This window comes from Mustela lutreola, chromosome 4 (genome assembly GCF_030435805.1).
Source record: "Mustela lutreola isolate mMusLut2 chromosome 4, mMusLut2.pri, whole genome shotgun sequence".
Classification (NCBI taxonomy): domain Eukaryota; kingdom Metazoa; phylum Chordata; class Mammalia; order Carnivora; family Mustelidae; genus Mustela; species Mustela lutreola.
This window is the reverse complement of record NC_081293.1, coordinates 25344875-25362591: the sequence shown is the minus strand read 5'-3', so window position 1 is coordinate 25362591 and position 17717 is coordinate 25344875. Positions and strand designations below refer to the sequence as shown.

General features: G+C 52.8%; 1 protein-coding gene across 1 annotated transcript; it reads right to left on the bottom strand.

The window, feature by feature from the left end:
• Nucleotides 1-9750: 9750 nt before the first annotated feature.
• CALHM3 (calcium homeostasis modulator 3) lies at nucleotides 9751-16757 on the bottom strand. Its single transcript, XM_059172588.1, has 3 exons — nucleotides 16293-16757; nucleotides 14057-14312; nucleotides 9751-10984 (listed from the first exon to the last, which is right to left on the bottom strand). The coding sequence occupies exons 1-3, from the start codon at nucleotides 16577-16579 to the stop codon at nucleotides 10499-10501; spliced, it is 1029 nt and encodes a 342-aa protein (XP_059028571.1). The 5' UTR covers nucleotides 16580-16757; the 3' UTR covers nucleotides 9751-10498.
• Nucleotides 16758-17717: the final 960 nt, after the last annotated feature.

Here is a 17717-nt window from a genome sequence, read left to right as displayed (position 1 = left end):
GCTAGTAGTAGTGGGGATGGCAGGGTGGTAGTGGGGGTGGGGATGGCAGTGGTAGCAGTGGTGATGGTGGTGATGGTGGGGATGGGGATGGGGTAATGTTGATGGTGGTAGTGGGGATGGTCATGGGGATGATGGTGATGGCACTGATGGTGGTGGGGATGGTAGTTAGGGTGGTGGTGGGGGATGGGGATGGCAGTGGTGGTAGTGGTGATGGTGGTGATGGTGATGATGGGGTAGTGTCGATGGCGGTAGTGGTGATGGTGGGGATGGGGTACTGTTGATGGTGGTAGTGGGGATGATCATGGGGAGGGTGGTGATGGTGGTGATGGTGGTGGGAATGGCAGTGTGGGTGGTGGGGATGGTGGTGACCGTGGTGGTCGTGCTAGTAGTGGTGGGGACGGCAGTTAGGGTCATGGTGGGAGTGGGGATGGCAGTGCTGTTGGTGATGGCGGCCACAGTGGGGACAACAGTGGTGTTGGTGTTGGTAGTGGAGATAGGGCTCAGGTAGGCTGGCATAGTGTAAAAAGCCCTAAATTTGGAGTCAGAGGTCGGGGATCTGCAAGATTGTGGGGGTCTCCTCGTGGCCAGCCAGGAAGCTATGCTTGCGAGCACATTGCAGGGGCTTTTATATTCTGTCTGCTCCTGTCTCTGTGGGCATGTCTGTGTGTTTAAAGACGGTGGATGACAAATCCCTTCCGGGCTGCCCCTCCTACTTCTACTCCCCCAGATCAAAAATTAAAGAGGTGGTGCTGTGGGGTTCATGCCTGGAGCAGTGGCCTCCAGGGCGTCTGGGGAACCAGGCCAGGGCCCCTCCATCAGCATATCAAAGTGGGGTCAAGCTCAAAGTGCTCGCTTTGATGTTGCCCGCTCTCCCAGAAAAACAGGTCAGATCCAGCTCCAACCAAATGGAGCCCAAGCAGAGCAAGAGCCTGGATACGGAGGCTCTGTGGGGACCCTGTGTGTGTCCACATGTGAGCTTCTTGTGGCTTTGGGCCTCTGTGTATGTGCATGTGTGCGAATGGCCATGGGAGAAGTCTTTGTGTCTGTGTGTCTTTGTATGCCCAACAAGACGAGCCCTGCCTGGGACTTCCCCTGGGTCAGGCCCAATGCTGGCCCTCCACATGCATCACCTTGTGTAGCACTCGTACAATCCTATGGCAAAGATGTTATTGTCCCCATTTTACAGAACTGGGGACTGTGGCTCAAGTTAAGTTACTAGCTAAAGGGTTACATGACTTGTAGGTGGAGGAGCAGGATTTGAATTCAGACCAGGTGGGAGTTAGGGGATGGAGGAGGGGCAAGGAAGGGTGTTTTTGGCCTTCCTCCTCGGGCTGAATCAGGTTCTCTTATTCTACGAGTTTGGATGGAAATGCTAGTATATCACAAGTAGGATTTTGTGGGGAAGGATATTGGTCTCCTCAGTCCTCAAGCTTGAGCACCTGCGCTGGAGGTCCTTGGAGGATCTTTTCTGGGGGCTCTCCAGGGGATGACCCCACAGGTGGAGAGCAGGATGAAGGTGATCCAGCCAAGGAGGTGTCTGTTCCCAGACAGCTGCTGCAGCATCAATGTGTGCGGTAGACAAAGTTTCTGAGCTCCTGGCAGAGCCTAGTACATAGCCCCACATGTAGAGTGGTGGGGTGGGGTGGTGCAGGAGCTCTGGAGCTCAGAAGGAGTGTGGCTTCAGGGGCTGCCTGGAATCTCTGTGGCTCCCTGTTTGTAGATGATGGGTCCCTTCAGTGACACCTGAGCTGGCTACCAGCTCTATGCTGGGCTGCTTACATTCTCTGCCAATTCTAACTTCAACATTATTTTATGTCTCTTAAAGATATTATTTATTTATTAGACAGCGAGAGACACAGCAAGAAAGGGGATACAAGCAGGGGGAGTGGGAGAGGGAGAAGCAGGCTTTCTGCTGAGCAGGGAGCCCGATGCAGGGCTCCATTCCAGGACTCTGGGATTATGACCTAAGCCAAAGGCAGATGCCCAACGGACTGAGCCACCCAGGTGCCCCTTCAACATTATTTTAAAATACTTGATAAAAACAGTTTGCTTGGGGTCTACCAAGGTTAGGTAAGCATCTGTCTTTAGCTCTGATCATGATCCTAGGGTCCTGGGATCGAGTCCTGCAATGGGCTTCCTGCTCAGAAGGGAGTCTGCTTCTCCCTCTCCCTCTGCCCCTGCTCCCTGCTTTCTTGCATGCTCTTGTGCTCTCTCTCTCTCTCTAACAAATAGATAAAATCTTTAAACCACCCCCAAGAAACCCAGTTTGACTGAATTCTAAACACTCTATTCTCATTATCATGAGAATTTTATTGACAGTTACGGCAAATAAATGAGTGTTAGGTTCTTTACACACTATTCAAACTCTTGTAAATTTTGGTAAAGATCATCATTAAACAGCCTTGAGGTGGGGGTTGGGATAAATGGGTGAAGGAAATCAAAACAAACTCCCGTTATAAGATAAGTCATGGGGACATAATATATGGCATGGTGACTACAGATAATAGCACTATATCATATATTTGAAAGTTGCTAGGAAAGTAGATCTTAAAAGTACTCTTCACAAGAAAAAAAAATGTTCTAACTCTACATATGTGATGGGTGTTAACTAGACTTACTGTGGTGAGCATTTTGCAATCTATACAAATATCTCATCATTAGGTCATGCACCTGACATCACCATCATGATATATGTCAATTACATCTCAGTTAAAAAAAAAAAAAAAAAAAAGCCTTGAATAGGAACTGGTCATTTCATGCAAAAAAACAAAAAAACAAAAAACAAAAACAAAACAAAACAAAAAAACTGATGCTAAAAGGTTGTGCTCATCGAATTTCCCAAATTTCTCATTTTAAGAGGTCTGGGAGATTTCATTAGGATATTTTACACCAATTCAGTCTCTAATATCTTTCCTAGTACTTTGTACCACAGCTTTCTTACCATAATTATAGAAGATAAGGAAGATGTGATTTTTTTTGTTCCTCACCAGGCTCTAATAGACAGATGTCTCTAACTCCCCTCGGTTTGCCCCAGTGTCTTCTACCAAGGTTATCAGTGTGTTGATCCACTGTGATGGGAAGGTTAGGAACTTCTGCCTCTAAAGTGGGGGTGGAGTGGGGCAGGAGCAGGTGCTCTACGGGGTAGAAGGAGGAGGTGGCCTCCTGAGTACCAGCAAAGGCCAGAACTGAGTCAGCGACCACAGGAGGGACACAAGGCTGCTTGGGAACAACTCCTTAGCCATTACCCCTTTACTTGTGCTGTCCCCACTCTGGGAACACCAGCTGCCCTCATTCTGCTCACTGAAATCCGTCTCAAGGCCCTGCCCGTTCGCTCATTGTTTCTTTCATTGAACAATCAAGAAACCACATCACAGAATAAGGTTAAGAGCAACCTAGCCGCTGACCTGGGTTCAAGTCTCAGCACCCCCTTACTCAGCAGCCACGACCTTGGTCAGGTGATTTCTCCTGTAGGTAAAATTAGGTGCTACAGTCTTCTCATTTGTGGAGTGGGGAGAATTAAAGAGCTTACGTCTCAGGCTGTTGTGAGAATTCTGGGGATGCTGCGGGTAGAAACTGAGTGCAATGCAGGGCTCTCAGTGAGCTCTCAGGAAATGACTCTGATAACCTTGAATGGTAATGATGATCATCTCTGCACTGGAGTTGCAGTAGTGCATTTTAAAAATCTATACTGGGGTGCCTGGGTGGCTCGGTCATTAAAGTTCTGCCTTTGGCTCAGGTCATGATCCCAGGGTGCTGGGATCGAGCCCCGCATCAGGCTCCCTGCTTGGCGGAATGTCTGCTTCTTCCTCTCCCACTCCCCCTGCTTGTGTTCCCTCTCTCACTGTGTCTCTCTCCGTCAAATAAATAACTAAAATCTTTAAAAATAAACAAAAATAAATAAATAAATAAATAAATAAATAAAATCTATATTAGTTTCCCATTACTATAGAAAATTACCCCAAGTTTATTGGCTCAAAACCACACAAGTATATTCTCTCATAGTTCTGGCAGTGAGGGGGGCGGTGGGGGTTAGGAGTCTGAAATGGGTCACAGTGGGCTAAGAATCAAGGGCTTGGCAGCCTGTGTTCCAGGGGAGAATCCATTTCCTGGCCTTCCCTGGCTTGAAGAAGACAGCCACATTCCCCGGGTCCCCATCCCCATGGCCCTCCGCCCTCTGCTTCCATCCTCACTTCTCTGCCTCTGACCCTCCTGCTACCCTCTTCTAAGGACACTAATCACATGGGTAGTCCTGGCTAATCCAGGAGAGTCTCTCATCTCAAGATTTTTAACCCAATCACACCGGCAGAATTCCTTTTGCAGGTAACACACTCACAGGTTCCAGTGACCGGGAGGTGGCCTTGGGGACCCATTACTCTTATCTACCGCAGCAGGATCTTTGGTAGAGCAGCTAGCTGTAACCCCGTGTCTTCTGCACCCCTGCCCTGTAGCTCTTAGATAGTGACTGGGCAGAGACCGAGAATAGGACGTCATGACCCTGCTCCAACTTTTGGATGACTTGGGCAGCAGACTTTCCCACAGCCGCCACTGTGGGATGTTCACCAGCCCCTTCCCCTCCTGCCTCTGAAAGTTGTCCTACCACCCACGCCAGTGCTGGCGAGGCCCCTCTGGCTTGGAAGAGTTAAGAGTGTCATGAAAAGTAGCATGCAAAGGGGGCCTCGGGGGGAGTGAGCGCTGTACCTCTAGGAAAATGCCCGATTTGCGTAGAAGGGCAGGCGTGTGTGGCTCTCCAGTGGGTACTGCCCTCTGCCAGCAGCTGTGGGAACACCCAGAGAGCAGGGCCATGGAGGAGGCAAGAGCCATCAGCGAGATGTGCTTGGTGTTGTCAGGCTGTGTTATCAGAGGTATGAAGTCTTTACCCAAGAAGGATATAGTGCCACTCTCTTCTGCACCATCCAAACTGTGTTGGAGGTTGTATCTTGTGGCAAAAACAAATAGGGCTCATCAAGTATTCTGTGTGCTTCCCTACAATTCCCAGCTTGTGCTCCAGGTAAATTGGGAGCATGTGGTTGAGTTCTGGCACGGAGCCCCACACCTCTTACCCCTATTCCTGCTCTTTTTCTTTCTGTTTCCCGGACCCTGGACACCAGTGTAACCGGAGCCTTTGGGCCCTGCCCATCCTTGCCGGTACTCACCTGTACGTTCCAAAGGCAGCTCACAGCACACCTGAGACATTTGGCCCCAGGCAAGCTGGAGGTGCCTCAGTGTCCCAAAAAACAACAGTTAGAAATTGGAAATAAACACTCCACTTTCCTCCCTCTGGGTTGGGATGACTCCGGAGCATGGCTCCCAGACTTGCTCACTGCAGTGACTGGCTGGCTCCTCACCTTTTGCTGGCTTTCATTCCTTTCCTATATTACCTCCCCTGTGCCTTTTCCATGTTTCCTGGGAGCAACTTTTAAATAAACTAACGTACACTCACTTCCTTGTCTCAGGATCTGGGGAATACAATGTGTCTTGTATTCCCATCTTGTGCATCCCAAGATGGGGGGGAGTCTCCATCCATTGGGTCCCCAGGGGACCAAAGGAGCCTCCCTCCTCCCCTCCTGCCCTCCCTTCCCTTTTACCTACCTTTTACCTGAGTGAGAAATCTCTTGTTGTGTTAAGGTGCTGACATCTGGTGTGATGTTGATTGCATTTTGTTTTTGTTTTTTAAGATTTTGTTTATTTATTTGACAGAGAGAGAGATCACAAGTAGGCAGAAAGGCAGGCAGAGAGAGAGGAGGAAGCAGGCTCCCTGCTGAGCAGAGAGCCCGACTCGGGGCTCGATCCCAGGACCCTGAGATCATGACCTGAGCTGAAGGCAGAAGCTTAACCCACTGAGCCACCCAGGCGCCCCTGACTGCATTTTGTTTTTACATCATGGTCTGACCTAACGGTGGTCTACTCTGTACATTGCATTTTAAGCAGGACACTGACAAACAAGAACATCCAGAGTTCTAGATACTTCTCACCTGCTATTTCTGCCCATCTCCACCCTAATACAGGTTCCATGAGCTCTTGCCTCTTTCTTCAGGGCACACTGGCCCTTACCAAGCTATTCCCAGGCTGTAGATGATGTGATCTTTTAAGAGTGGACATCTGGGGGACGCCTGGGTGGCTCAGTTGGTTAAGCAGCTGCCTTCGGCTCAGGTCATGATCCCAGCGTCCTGGGATCGAGTCCCACATTGGGCTCCTTGCTCAGCAGGGAGCCTGCTTCTCCCTCCGCCTCTGCTGCCATTCCGTCTGCCTGTGCTCTCTCTCTCCCTCTCTCTCTCTGACAAATAAATAAAATCTTTAAAAAAAAAAAAAAGAGTGGACATCTGGGACGCCTGGGTGGCTCAGTTGGTTGGGCGACTGCCTTCAGCTCAGGTCATGATCCTGGAGTCCCAGGATGGAGTCCCACATCGGGCACCCTGCTCGGCAGGGAGTCTGCTTCTCCCGCTGACCTCTCTCCTCTCATGCTCTCTGTCTCTCTCAACTAAATAAATAAAATCTTAAAATAAAATAAAAGAGTGGACATCTGATTCTATACCACATTCTTAACTCCCTTCAATGGTTGAAGTAAAAAAGTCCTTACCAGGCTCTGTAGGCCCAGGTGAGAGCCGACCCCTGGGGCCACTCTGCTTCCAAGATCTGCTGTCCAGCTCAGTTGTCTGTCTGTACTTCCTCATATGGGATATACCCGTCCCTGCCTCAGAACCTTGCGTGTGCTCTGTGCCTTCTTGTATCCTTAAGACAGCCTGATAGTCCGTCTGCAGAGAAGTTCCTGAACCCTTAGCTTGGACAGTTCTGCTGACACGGACTTTCACAGCCCCCTGGGTGTACTTTCCCTTCCCAGCACTGATCTGATAACAATTTCAATTCTGTATTTTGGAGGGTGTGTTTATTTAGCATCTGGGGCTCCCCTTGGATCCTAAATGTCAAGGGCCCACACCTCTTTGTTCACTGCTGGGTTCCTAGTGCTGGGCCCGGTGTGGCTGGTTCAGCAGACATTCAGTTAGTAAGTGCTGAATGAATAAATACATGAATAAGCGAATAAGGGGGAAAAGTGAGCCTTAGATCAAGAGAAGTTTGAGAGGAGGCAGGAATTCAGATACAAGGAGGGAACAGTCCTGCCACACTGGCTTGCCGTCAGGGTTAGGTTCTGTGAGCAGAGTGGGGAGGGCCGAAGAGCAGGTCCCTCCTTCACACGAAGGGGGCCTGGGTGGGAGGGGCGGGCAGGAGGGGCTGGTGCCCAGTCAAAGCTCATTACCATGGTAACAACCAATGTCACCTCTGTTCTGCCACCCCAGACCATCTCTCATGGCTCTTCTCTAGCTCTTCAGGGATGCTCATCCTACAGCTCTCCCTGCCCTTCCCCTGCAGAGCACCTGAAGCAGAGAGAAGGGGAGGTCATTTTATTGGGCCCCAAAGAGCTGGGTCGAGCTGGGAGAGAACTCCTTTACCTTCTATGAAACCCTGGAAGTAGAAGTGTATTAGCGTGGACATGACTCCTCTATTCTCATCGTACTTTAGGGTCCTGGTGTCTTTCCCTAAACAGGGGTGCTGAGGATCCCTGCCATGTCAGTATCCTAAAACAGAGCAGGGTCCAAACCTCTCACTTGTTCTTTATAACCCTGGGTGTGTGTGTTGGGAGGCACATGCCCAGGACTTAAAAGGAATCCTACAGAAACGCAGCCATCTGCTTCACCAGGACACCTCCCTGGGTGAGCCGTCCCCCTGCCCTGGACAGTTACCAAAAACCCATCATTTTTCCCTCAGTCTTCCCACTCCTGGGTCTCTCTGAAGCTTTGGGTTTATAGCTTATCCTTCCCCCATCCTGAAATTCACCCGTCCCTGGCCTTTTTCCGAACTCTTCCTCTATGATTTTTCCTCTTTCTCTCATTTACTGCCCCCTCTTGGTTCTCCAAAGCTCTAAAGGTCTTGGTCCTCCCTCTTCTCACTCAAGCTTCTCTCTCTTTTTGGCCCTGCCCATTTCCGCAGCTTCAAACATCACTGCCACCTCCTTCCTCCCGACCTTGCTCACATGTGCTTGCCTCTCCTGCCGGCAGGATCAAGCCAGAGTCCTGACCTAAACCCCCAAGGCTCCCATCATCTTCCCCTTCTCATGCAGAGCTGCCGCTGTCCAGGCAGCTTCTAGTTCTTTTCTGCCTTGCCCAGCCGGCCACTACTCTCTGCCCCTCCAGGCCTTCCATCAATACTTGCTGAATGAATAAATGACACATACCCTGCCCTCCCCCGACTCCTTTGCCTTTGTTCTTGCTGTTTCCTCCCTGCAGGTGCCCCGCAGCCCCACCCCCATCTCTCTCTCCATAGACGAAACCATCCCCCCTCCTTCCAGACCCATTCAAGTGAAGCCTTCCCTGATCCCCCAGCTTGGAGCCATTCTTCTCCATGCTAAATCTCTGCAGCACGGGGCTTGCCTCTATCATCTCATGTTTTGCTCTGGATTCTCTTTGTTTCTGTACCCATCTCTGTCCCTATATCAGACAGTGAGCTCCTTCAAGGGAGGGTGTATCATCTGTGTAGTCTCACCTCCCTATTCCCTGGCACGATGCTTGTTGGACACGAGGTGCTTTATAAGTGCACAGTACAAGGAGGCAGCGGTATTGACTGTAATTGGTGGCTGTTTTCTGGGCCAAATGCTGCTTTCTTGCAGCCCAAAGTGGGGACCCTGAGCCTGCTTCCCCTGAGCTGAGAGTTCCCCTGGGCTGACTGGGCCATCTCTAAGACTTCTGTCCTTCTTCCCCACTCAATCCCTGCTAGCACTTTTGTTGAATCATGCTGCATTTCAAACATTTGCATGGCCTGACCACAGCAGGGTAGGTGGGGGGAGTCTGGGCAGCGAGGATTGTCTGATCATACAGGTCTCTTGGCAAGAGTTCAGGAGAGCAGAGCTTGCTGGACACAGAGGGGGCTGGTCTCCAGTGGGAGCATCCAGGGGCCCTCCAGGCCCCTGAGGACCAGAAAAGTATGGGGTGACTCAGGTTTGTCTGTCTGTGGTCACCATCTGTCTAATGGAGGCACCAGCAGCGCGCGCGCGCGCGCGTGTGTGTGTGGGGGGGTGTGAATGAGTCATCAGGGAGTGGCAGAGGTCCAGAGGAGCTCAGAGGCTAGATCTTCCCAACCTTTCCTGTTTGGGCTGCCAGAGAATGGCTGTTCTTCCAGCAAGACTTCACCCCGGTGTTTTAAGGGCTTTGCTTCCTAGCCAGAACCCACACTCACTCTTGGCGCAGAGGTTCTTTTTTTTTTTTTTTTTTTTTTTAAGATTTTATTTATTTATTTGACAGAGAGAAATCACAAGTAGATGGAGAGGCAGACAGAGAGAGAGGGAAGCAGGCTCTCCGCTGAGCAGAGAGCCCGATGCGGGACTCGATCCCAGGACTCTGAGATCACGACCTGAGCCGAAGGCAGCGGCTTAGCCCACTGAGCCACCCAGGCGCCCCGCGCAGAGGTTCTTAAACCCGGGAACTTATCAGGGGCGCCTGGGTGGCGCAGTTAGTTAAGTGTTGGGCTCTTGGTTTCAGTTCAGGTCATGATCTCAGGGTCCTGGGATCAAGCCCTGTGTTGGGCTCTGTGGTTAGCACAGTCTGCTTGAAGATTGTCTCTTCCTCTCCCTCTGCCTCTCCACCTGTTCTCTCTCTCTCTTTCTCTGAAACAAATAAATACAATCTAAAAAAAACAAAACAAAACCCAACAACAAAAAAAGGAACTTATCAAATCACCTGGGGTGCTTGTTAAGTGTGGGGGTGTCTGGGTCCACTCCATCTGGATTTTCAGAGCCGGTCCAAATTCCACACACCTGGAGCTTGCTAGCGCTTGCTTATAGAGAAACTTGGTGGAAGCTACAGGAAGCCTAACCAGAGGGGTGAAAACCAATACACACACTCTCTATAGCGGGCCCAGGAGTATAGCTAGACAGGCCTCCTGGGATCAAATTCCAGCTCCTACTCCTGGGTGACCCCAGGCAACTTAATCACTTTTGGCCTCAGTTTTCTCTTCTAAAATGGGGCTAATAATCATCCTACTTCATTGAATTATCATGAGGCTCAAATGAGTTATATAGGGAAAGACCTTAGAACATGTAGTAAGCACCACTGACACCTGTTAGATGTTATTATATTATTATTTCAAATTTAGAATCTGTACATCTAGGATCCAGAATCCACAGGCAGATCTACTCAGACTCTTGCTAGTTCACAAGTTCAGTATCCCCTGGGAACCTGACAGAAGGGCAGTCTTGGACCCAATCCTAGACGCACCAAATCAGAACCTGCATTTAGCAAGAGTTAGGGAGAACAGTGAGCAGCCTAAAGTTTGCGAAGCACTGCTTGAGAGCACACGGGAGGCCACACCCTGAAAGTGGGCCAGAGACTGGGCTATTTTGAGGAAGCAAGCCAGCAAGGGTTAGGTTGTCCTGCCTCGGCATCTCCACAACCTGGAAACCCCCAGGCCGTTGCCAGGGCGGGGACTTCACATGGGGACACTGCTGGGGTCCCTACACATCAGTATGCTGAGACAGCCTGGTGCCTGGGGCCACCGTGGGAGCGCGATGGTTGAGGCCACGCGCCCAGAGCCCCGGGGATGCCACGAGGTCGAGCGGCGGTTTGCTGGAGTACCACGTGCTCAGGAGGCGATCCACCTGCTCCCGGCTAGAAACGGCCCGCAGGTGGGCCTTCCTGCTTCCGTCGCCGTACAGGCCGCTGGGCATCTCGGGTGGCTCGCGGCCCCTGCCCGCGGCGTCCCGGCTCAGCCCGCGCGCCCGCATCTCGCTCTGCATGCTGGCGAAGAAGTGCAGCACGCAGCGGTGGGCGAAGTCCCGCGCATGCTCACAGCACGTCTCGTCGAAGAGCTTCTGCTCCAGGTCCACGTAGTTGCTCCAGTATCTGCGCTGCAGGAAGACTGTCTGGTCGAAGCAAGGTCTCAGGCAGCGGGCCAGGAAGGCCACGATGATCAGTAGCAGGGTGAGACTCCAGCCGATGGCCTGGGGGGTGGGGGGTGGGGGCACCAGGTTAGATGTGTTCCAGGTCAGGTGCTATGCGGTATGTGGCAAGAGTGTCCCAAAGTCTCTCCCTTATCCCTCCCATCTCTCCCAAATCTATCCATGTTCCCACTTAGTCATCCATCCTACCATCCACCTCCACCCATCCTCGCTTGCATTCAGTCTTCCCTGCACCATCCATCTGTCCAGCAATATTGTCCATCTGTCCAATATTTCTCCATCCACCCATCCCGCCGTCTACCTTCTCACCTGATACAACGTCTCAGCATCCCATCCAACCATCCTCGCAGCGGACCTTCTGTCTGTCCATCATACGTCCTCCTACCCATCCATCCCTGTTCCCATACTCTCATCCTTTCTTCCATTTATCTGTCCGCCCACCCACCCACCCCTCGTCCTCCCAACCTCCCTCCTGAAGAAACCAGAATACGTCACCCCAAAGTATGCCTCTTTGACTTAAAAATTATCTTGAATGGAAGATAAGAAGCAGCAACCATAGCAACAGCTCTCCTTACCGTCCTTACCCTCCTCTTCTGTACCTAAGGCAGGAAGTACATGCTCCTTGTACTGGGAGACCACTCTTATCAGCCCAGGGACAGCACCAGAGGAATCTCACGATACACCTTACTCCTTTAGTGTCCTCGGAGACGAACACTGCTCTGCTTTGTCCTGTCATTGCTCTCCAAAGGTATTACTCTTGTTTGTTTGTTGTTTTAAAGATTTCATTTATTTATTTGACACAGAGAGAGCTCACAAGGAGGCAGAGAGGCAGGCGGGGGGGGGGGGAGCAGGCTCCCTGCTGAGCAGAGAGCCCGATGTGGGGCTCGATCCCAGGACCCTGAGACCATAGCAAGAGCTGAAGCAGAGGCTTAATGCACTGAGCCACCCGGGAGCCCCGATATTGCTCTTTTCGAAGATGGCAGATAAGCTGCAGTTCTAAGCGACCACTTTGAGTTATTCTTTCTGTTTCAAGTTTCTCCCATGTGATGTGTACTGTGCACATTAAGAAACTGTTTTTCTGGTGCACCTGGGTGGCTCAGTGGGTTAAAGCCTCTGCCTTCAGCTCAGGTCATGGTCTCAGGGTCCTGGGATTGAGCCCCACATCCAGCTCTCTGCTCAGCAGGAAGCCTGCTTCTTCTTCCTTCTCTCTCTGCTTGCCTCTCTGCCTACTTGTGATCTCTATCTGTCAAATAAAATAAATAAAATCTTTAAAAAAAATAAAAAGAAAGAAACTGCTTTTCTCCTGTTAATCTTTTTGTTAGAGTCTCAGCTGAAAACCTAAGCTGGGTGGAAGCAAAGTTTTGCCTCCCTTACACTCCGCCCACGCATCATCCATCCGTCCACCCGCCCATGCATCCATCTATCATCCTTTCATTTTTTTTATCCGGTTCTTCTTCTATCCTCACACGTGCTTATGTAGCCCATCTATGAAGTCGCGCGTCCTATATTTTGGGAGAGGCACTAGGGACTCCTGGAACTCACACTTCAGTGGAGGAACCAATGAAATTGGTGATAGACTGGCTGAATGCCCTGTTGAGGGTCGTATAAGGGATTATGGGAATACAGAGAAGGGACACCCAACCTGAACTTGAGGGCTCAGGGAACAGTGAGGCGGATGCTGAGCCCTGAGGCATGAGTAACCGTTATATAGGACATAAACAGGGAACAGTGTGCCAAGCCAAGCATGATGAAAGACTACTTGAAGGGTTCCCTGAGTCTGGAACCCACACATGCCCGACACCCACTAACCCTCCTCTCTACCCATCCAAAGCTTTAGTCTCTCCAAGGCCATGCTTAAGACCAAGCAACTGTGTGCTCCTGGGGCAGAGAAATCACTCCTCTAAGCCACAAAGACATATTTGAACCCTTATCATTAGTGGATGTGGTTCATGAAGCTCTCTCATTGGCCTCTCTCAGGACCCCTCCTTTCCCCTACCAATTAAAAATAGTCGTGTGGGGGTTTTACACATGAAGGTGCCAGTTAACCTCCATCTGAGTCAGGACTCCAACCCTGGTGTGACTGAAGATTCTACACTCTTTCCAGCGAACGAGCGAAAACCCAGAGAGTTTAATCCTACAGGGCCCATCCATGTGGAGGAGACCAAACCTCCCTTGATTTTGTAGGAGAGGCTGAGACCCAGAGGGGAGTGATGTGGCCAAGGCAGAGTTGGACCCCAAATCAAATGGGTCCTGAGTGCTGGCCCTCTCTCCATCACGCATGGGCCTGCATTTGCCACAAGTTTGTCCTGGCTCCCACAGAGGGCTGGGTTCTGTTTTTAGTCCCTGTAGCCCCAGCTTGCTCTGCATATAAATACTTTTGGGGGGGTACCCAGCCCCGATTGGGGCTCTGGGAGGAATCTGGAATCTGGGCCAGGGGTGGGGCTGGAGTCTGCCCCCAGGCTGATGGAGTGGGGGTGCCAGTGTGGGGATCCAGAGGCCTGGGTAGGACCTGCATTTCAGGGAGGTGGTTCAGAGGGCTGGGAGTGATGACAGTTCAGCTCCCCGCCCTGCCTCTTAGGAGCTGTGCAACGTGGGCCTGTGAACTAAACTCTCAGGACCTCCATTTCCTTATCTGTAAAATGGGATGATGATGATTGCACCCCCTCATAAGGTTGTTCTGAGAATAAATGAAGTAATGCATATGAAATGCTTACCCAGTGTCTGACACATAAATCCTCAATAAATAGTAATAGGAGTGAGTATGATTTCTGGGAGGTGCTGAGAATGTGCGTATGGGTTGGGGGCAGGGCAGAGGAATGTATCTCCAGGGCTTTTGTCATCTAGCTTCCTGGGGATAGAATGCACTGACTCCTGGAGAGTCTCTGGTCTCTGCTGTGGAGGCACTTAGTGTTGAAGGCGAAGTGTCCACTTCCTAAGGCCCCCTCAGTGTCCTGTATGTGGGTCCCACTCCTAGCCTTCCAGGGACCACCTGCTCCTTCCTTGTGTTTCCAGCAGTGGGGAGGGGCCCCGGGAAACCCTCTGTACCTCCTCGCCCACGCCGCTCAGAACCAGTGCAGGAGATTTTCCAGGGCTGGGGAGAACCACCCGAATTACCTGGGACAGGCACCGTAGGTAGCGGGACACTGCTTTTCTAGCGGGGCTGTCCCTGACCAGCTCATCCTCCTTGCAGGGCACCTTGGCCAGGAAGAGCTGCACCTGGCTGGGGGTCATGTTGGCAAAGTCCAGAAACTTTTCGGGGTCCACGGAGCTGCTGAAGGCACACACGAAGCACTTCCCATCAAGGAGGGCCAGGAGGATCCAGACGAGGGGGGCGGCCAGTGCCCTCTGCAGCACAGAGGAGCACATATACCTAGGGGTAGCAGAAGGCAGGGGGTTAAGAGGGGCAGCTGGGATTCAGCTGCGGCAGGAAGGCCACAGGAGGGATGCAAGGATGGACTTCCCAGGAGGGCTAGGAGATGCCTGGTGTGGTGGGTCCCACTGCAGAGGTCCCAGCAGCAGAAGCTGGGAGGCTGGAGGGCTGGGGCTCCGGGAGGTCAGGAAAGTCCGGACTGGCAGCCCAGGACTGGAACACTGGGGAGCGGGTATGCCTCTTCCTCTCAGGCTCTCCTGGTGCCTTTCCCATGCCAGAGGCACATTAGATCTTTGGTGATGAGTTCCATTCATGTGGCAGGACTGTGGGCCTCTGACTCAACTACCTGAGCGGTTCTGCCCGAGGGTTTTGGAGGAGTCTCTGCTCTCAGAGGGGGACGCTGGAAGCCAGGAGAGTTAACAACCCCAATCAACCTTCCGTCCACAGGGACCCCAGCTTCCTAGACTCTCAGTGGGACAGTTCCGAGGTGTGTTCTACCCATGTTCTCAGAGGGTCCCCAGAAGGACTGATCCCCGTGAGCCTCTTATTATCACCTTCTCCCCAGAGCTGCTTCTGGGGGGAGCCAGCCCCACCCAATAACCCTTCCAGAAGCAGTGCCTCAGACCCTTCCCTCCAGGTCCAAAATGCCCCCCCCCCACCCCCAGCACCGTCCTTAGGGGCCTCTCTTGCCCTCTGCTCTTCGGGAGGTTGGGTGCTGATCCCAAGACAGGAGCTGCACTCCCTGGGCCCCAGAGGAAAAGGCAAAGGACACAGCCAGTGCATGTGACCCTCCCTGCGAGGCTGAATCACGGGGAGCACAGGACCCCCAGTGAGTTAGGAAGCAGAGGCAGCTGAGCACCTGTTTCTGACTTGAACTGCATACAAAACGTACAATGGTGTCTGCTGGGGGTGTGTATACGGGTGTACGGCCTCCCCCGCGGGGAGCTACAAATCCATCTGAGATCAGGGTGGCCCTGGTGTTTTCTAGGGGCATTGTGGTTGGAAGGTGGACCTGAGGACGTGTTATGGACTTATGTTACATACGCTTGAGAACACTGCAACTGTCCATGCCAAACAATGGGGAAAGGGGGCGATCATCAGCAGGCTGAAATCCATCAAGCCCCTCTGGCCACCTCTACCCACAGATCTAGAGCACATTTGACCTTTTGTCTGAAACACTGAGGGGAGTGGCATCAGCTTGGGAGTACTGAGGGAGTGCACCTGTGTTTGACTCGGGCTGTGCCTCTTCCTCATTATAGGAGCTCAGTCAGGTCACTTAACCTCTCTGCCTCAGGGGCCTCATCCTTAAAAATGTGTCTACTCCTGGAGCAGACCCAGGGTCGAGCTAAGAATTGAGAGGCTGCGCCCACATGGTACTGGGTATAGAGGTTGGCACGGAGCGGGGGTTCGATCCCAGGGCCATGGAACCGTGATCTGAGCTTAGTGCCTGAGCCATCCAGGCGCCCCCAACAGCTGGTTTCGATAGGGTGCACCAAGCGAGTGAGAGGCTCTGAGGGCCCTGCGGTACAGCAGGTGAGGTCCTAGACCCTGGGGGAGCTTACGGGAGAGGGAATGCAGCCTTGAAGCCAGTCACGCCTCCGACGACGTGTGCGAGCTGGCTGTGCGTGTCACGGGATGGTCCTTCATGTATGTGCTGAGTTACAATACCTGGCCAGCCAACACACATGACCTGGGCAAAACCTGGGAATCCTGTACCATCCCTGGGTCGCCCGTCCTGGCCACGGAAGGGTGACGGATGACAGGAAAGGAAATGTCTGTTTTCGGCATGGGAAGTGACTAAGGGGGTCTCTGTGAGCTGATGTCACCTCAACTGGGGAAAGGAGGGGACACAGGTGATAGTGTCCATGGGGGGGAAGTCCTCCCGATACCCATGAGGATCACCGGGCCTGGGGAGTCACCTGGCAGTGTCTGAGGGGGGGAGGCCCTGACCGTGCCCACCCAGGTAGTGTGGGACCGCACCTGATGATGCCCGGATCCTTCCTCCGCTGCCCCGCAGGCCGGCGCCACTCCTCAACCATCACCACGGACTGCCGGTTGGCAAGGAGGCCGCAGAGGAAGAGGGCGAGCGGGGGTGTGAGCAGCAGGCCCAGGCCGTAGAGGGCATTGTAGCGCGCCAGGCAGGGGCAGTTGAAGTCGAAGGAGGAATACATCTTGACCGTGACCGCGGCCAGCAGCAAGCAGACGCCATTCATCACGGACTCTGAGCTGGACTGGAAGTGCTGGAAGAACATGCGGAACTTTTCCATAGCCTCGGCCTCGCGGGGGTGGGCAGCCGTGGGCCTGGGAGAGCACTGAGGCTTTGGCCGCCTTCCCAGGCAAATCCAGATACTTCTGGGGACAAGCCTGGGGGCTTGTCTTCCAAGGGCCTGAGGGGGCAAGGAAGGGGTGACAGTCAGCTCTCAGCCCAGACTCCTGGGGCTCGGCCACAGATGTAGGGCAAAGGCAGGATCTCTCTGCAAAGGCTCCCCTGCACAGCCACGACTGTCCCCCAGGGCCACTCCTCTGTTCTCTGGAGGAAAGAGTCACTGCTCTGCGACCTGCCAGCCCAAAGCACCTCTAGGCAAATGTGCCCTGCCCTGTCACTCCACCCTCCCCAGCCCAATCCTCCCTCCCTTCAGGGTTTGGATACTGAGGCCCGACAGCTGGTGGCCCTTCTTGTGGGGGGATAGGCAAATTTTGGGTGCGGTGAGGCAATGATGCTGAGGGGACCAATGATATTTTCTGGTCTCGGTCAAAAACACGATTTGGCTCAGCTGAGCTCAGAGAGATTTTTGTGTTGACTTTCATGCTGGGAGGGCCCAGTGGGCACCTCCCCCTGCCTGAAGGCTGCCTGGAGGAAAAGACCCCAGAGAAGAGTCTAAATGGTGTTTTGGCCTTTGCTGGGTGAGGGGCTGTGGAAGGGGAAGGCCTTCCTGGCAGAGGGCAGCACGAGGCAAGGAGGTGAGAAGCCCCCTGAGGTGGGCCAGGAGTCTGGGGTTGCTGGAATGTGGTATCAGACAGGGAGTGTCGTGAGAAGGGGCTGGAGGGGTCAGTGGAGGTCTGCAACCTTCCTCTCTGTTTTCTTCCGCTGTCCCCAGGTCAGCCCGGGCCTCTCTGAAGCATGGTCTCCCACACATCTCTCGTCTGCCTGGGTGGGACCAGGGGCTCCTGCAGCTTCCTAGCTTGGCATTCAAGGCCCTCCTAAATGTACCCAGGCATGCCCTCCTGTCTCCACACCTTTGCTGACACCTTCTTCCAATTGGAACACCCTTGCTCCTCCCCTCTGATCTTCAAGAGGCAGCTCAAATGCAGCACTGTCCCCCAGCACCCACTGGTGACCGCAGCTCTGGGGGAGCCTCTCTTCCCCTTTGGCCCCTGAAAGGTTGCCTCAGCCTGTTATTATTA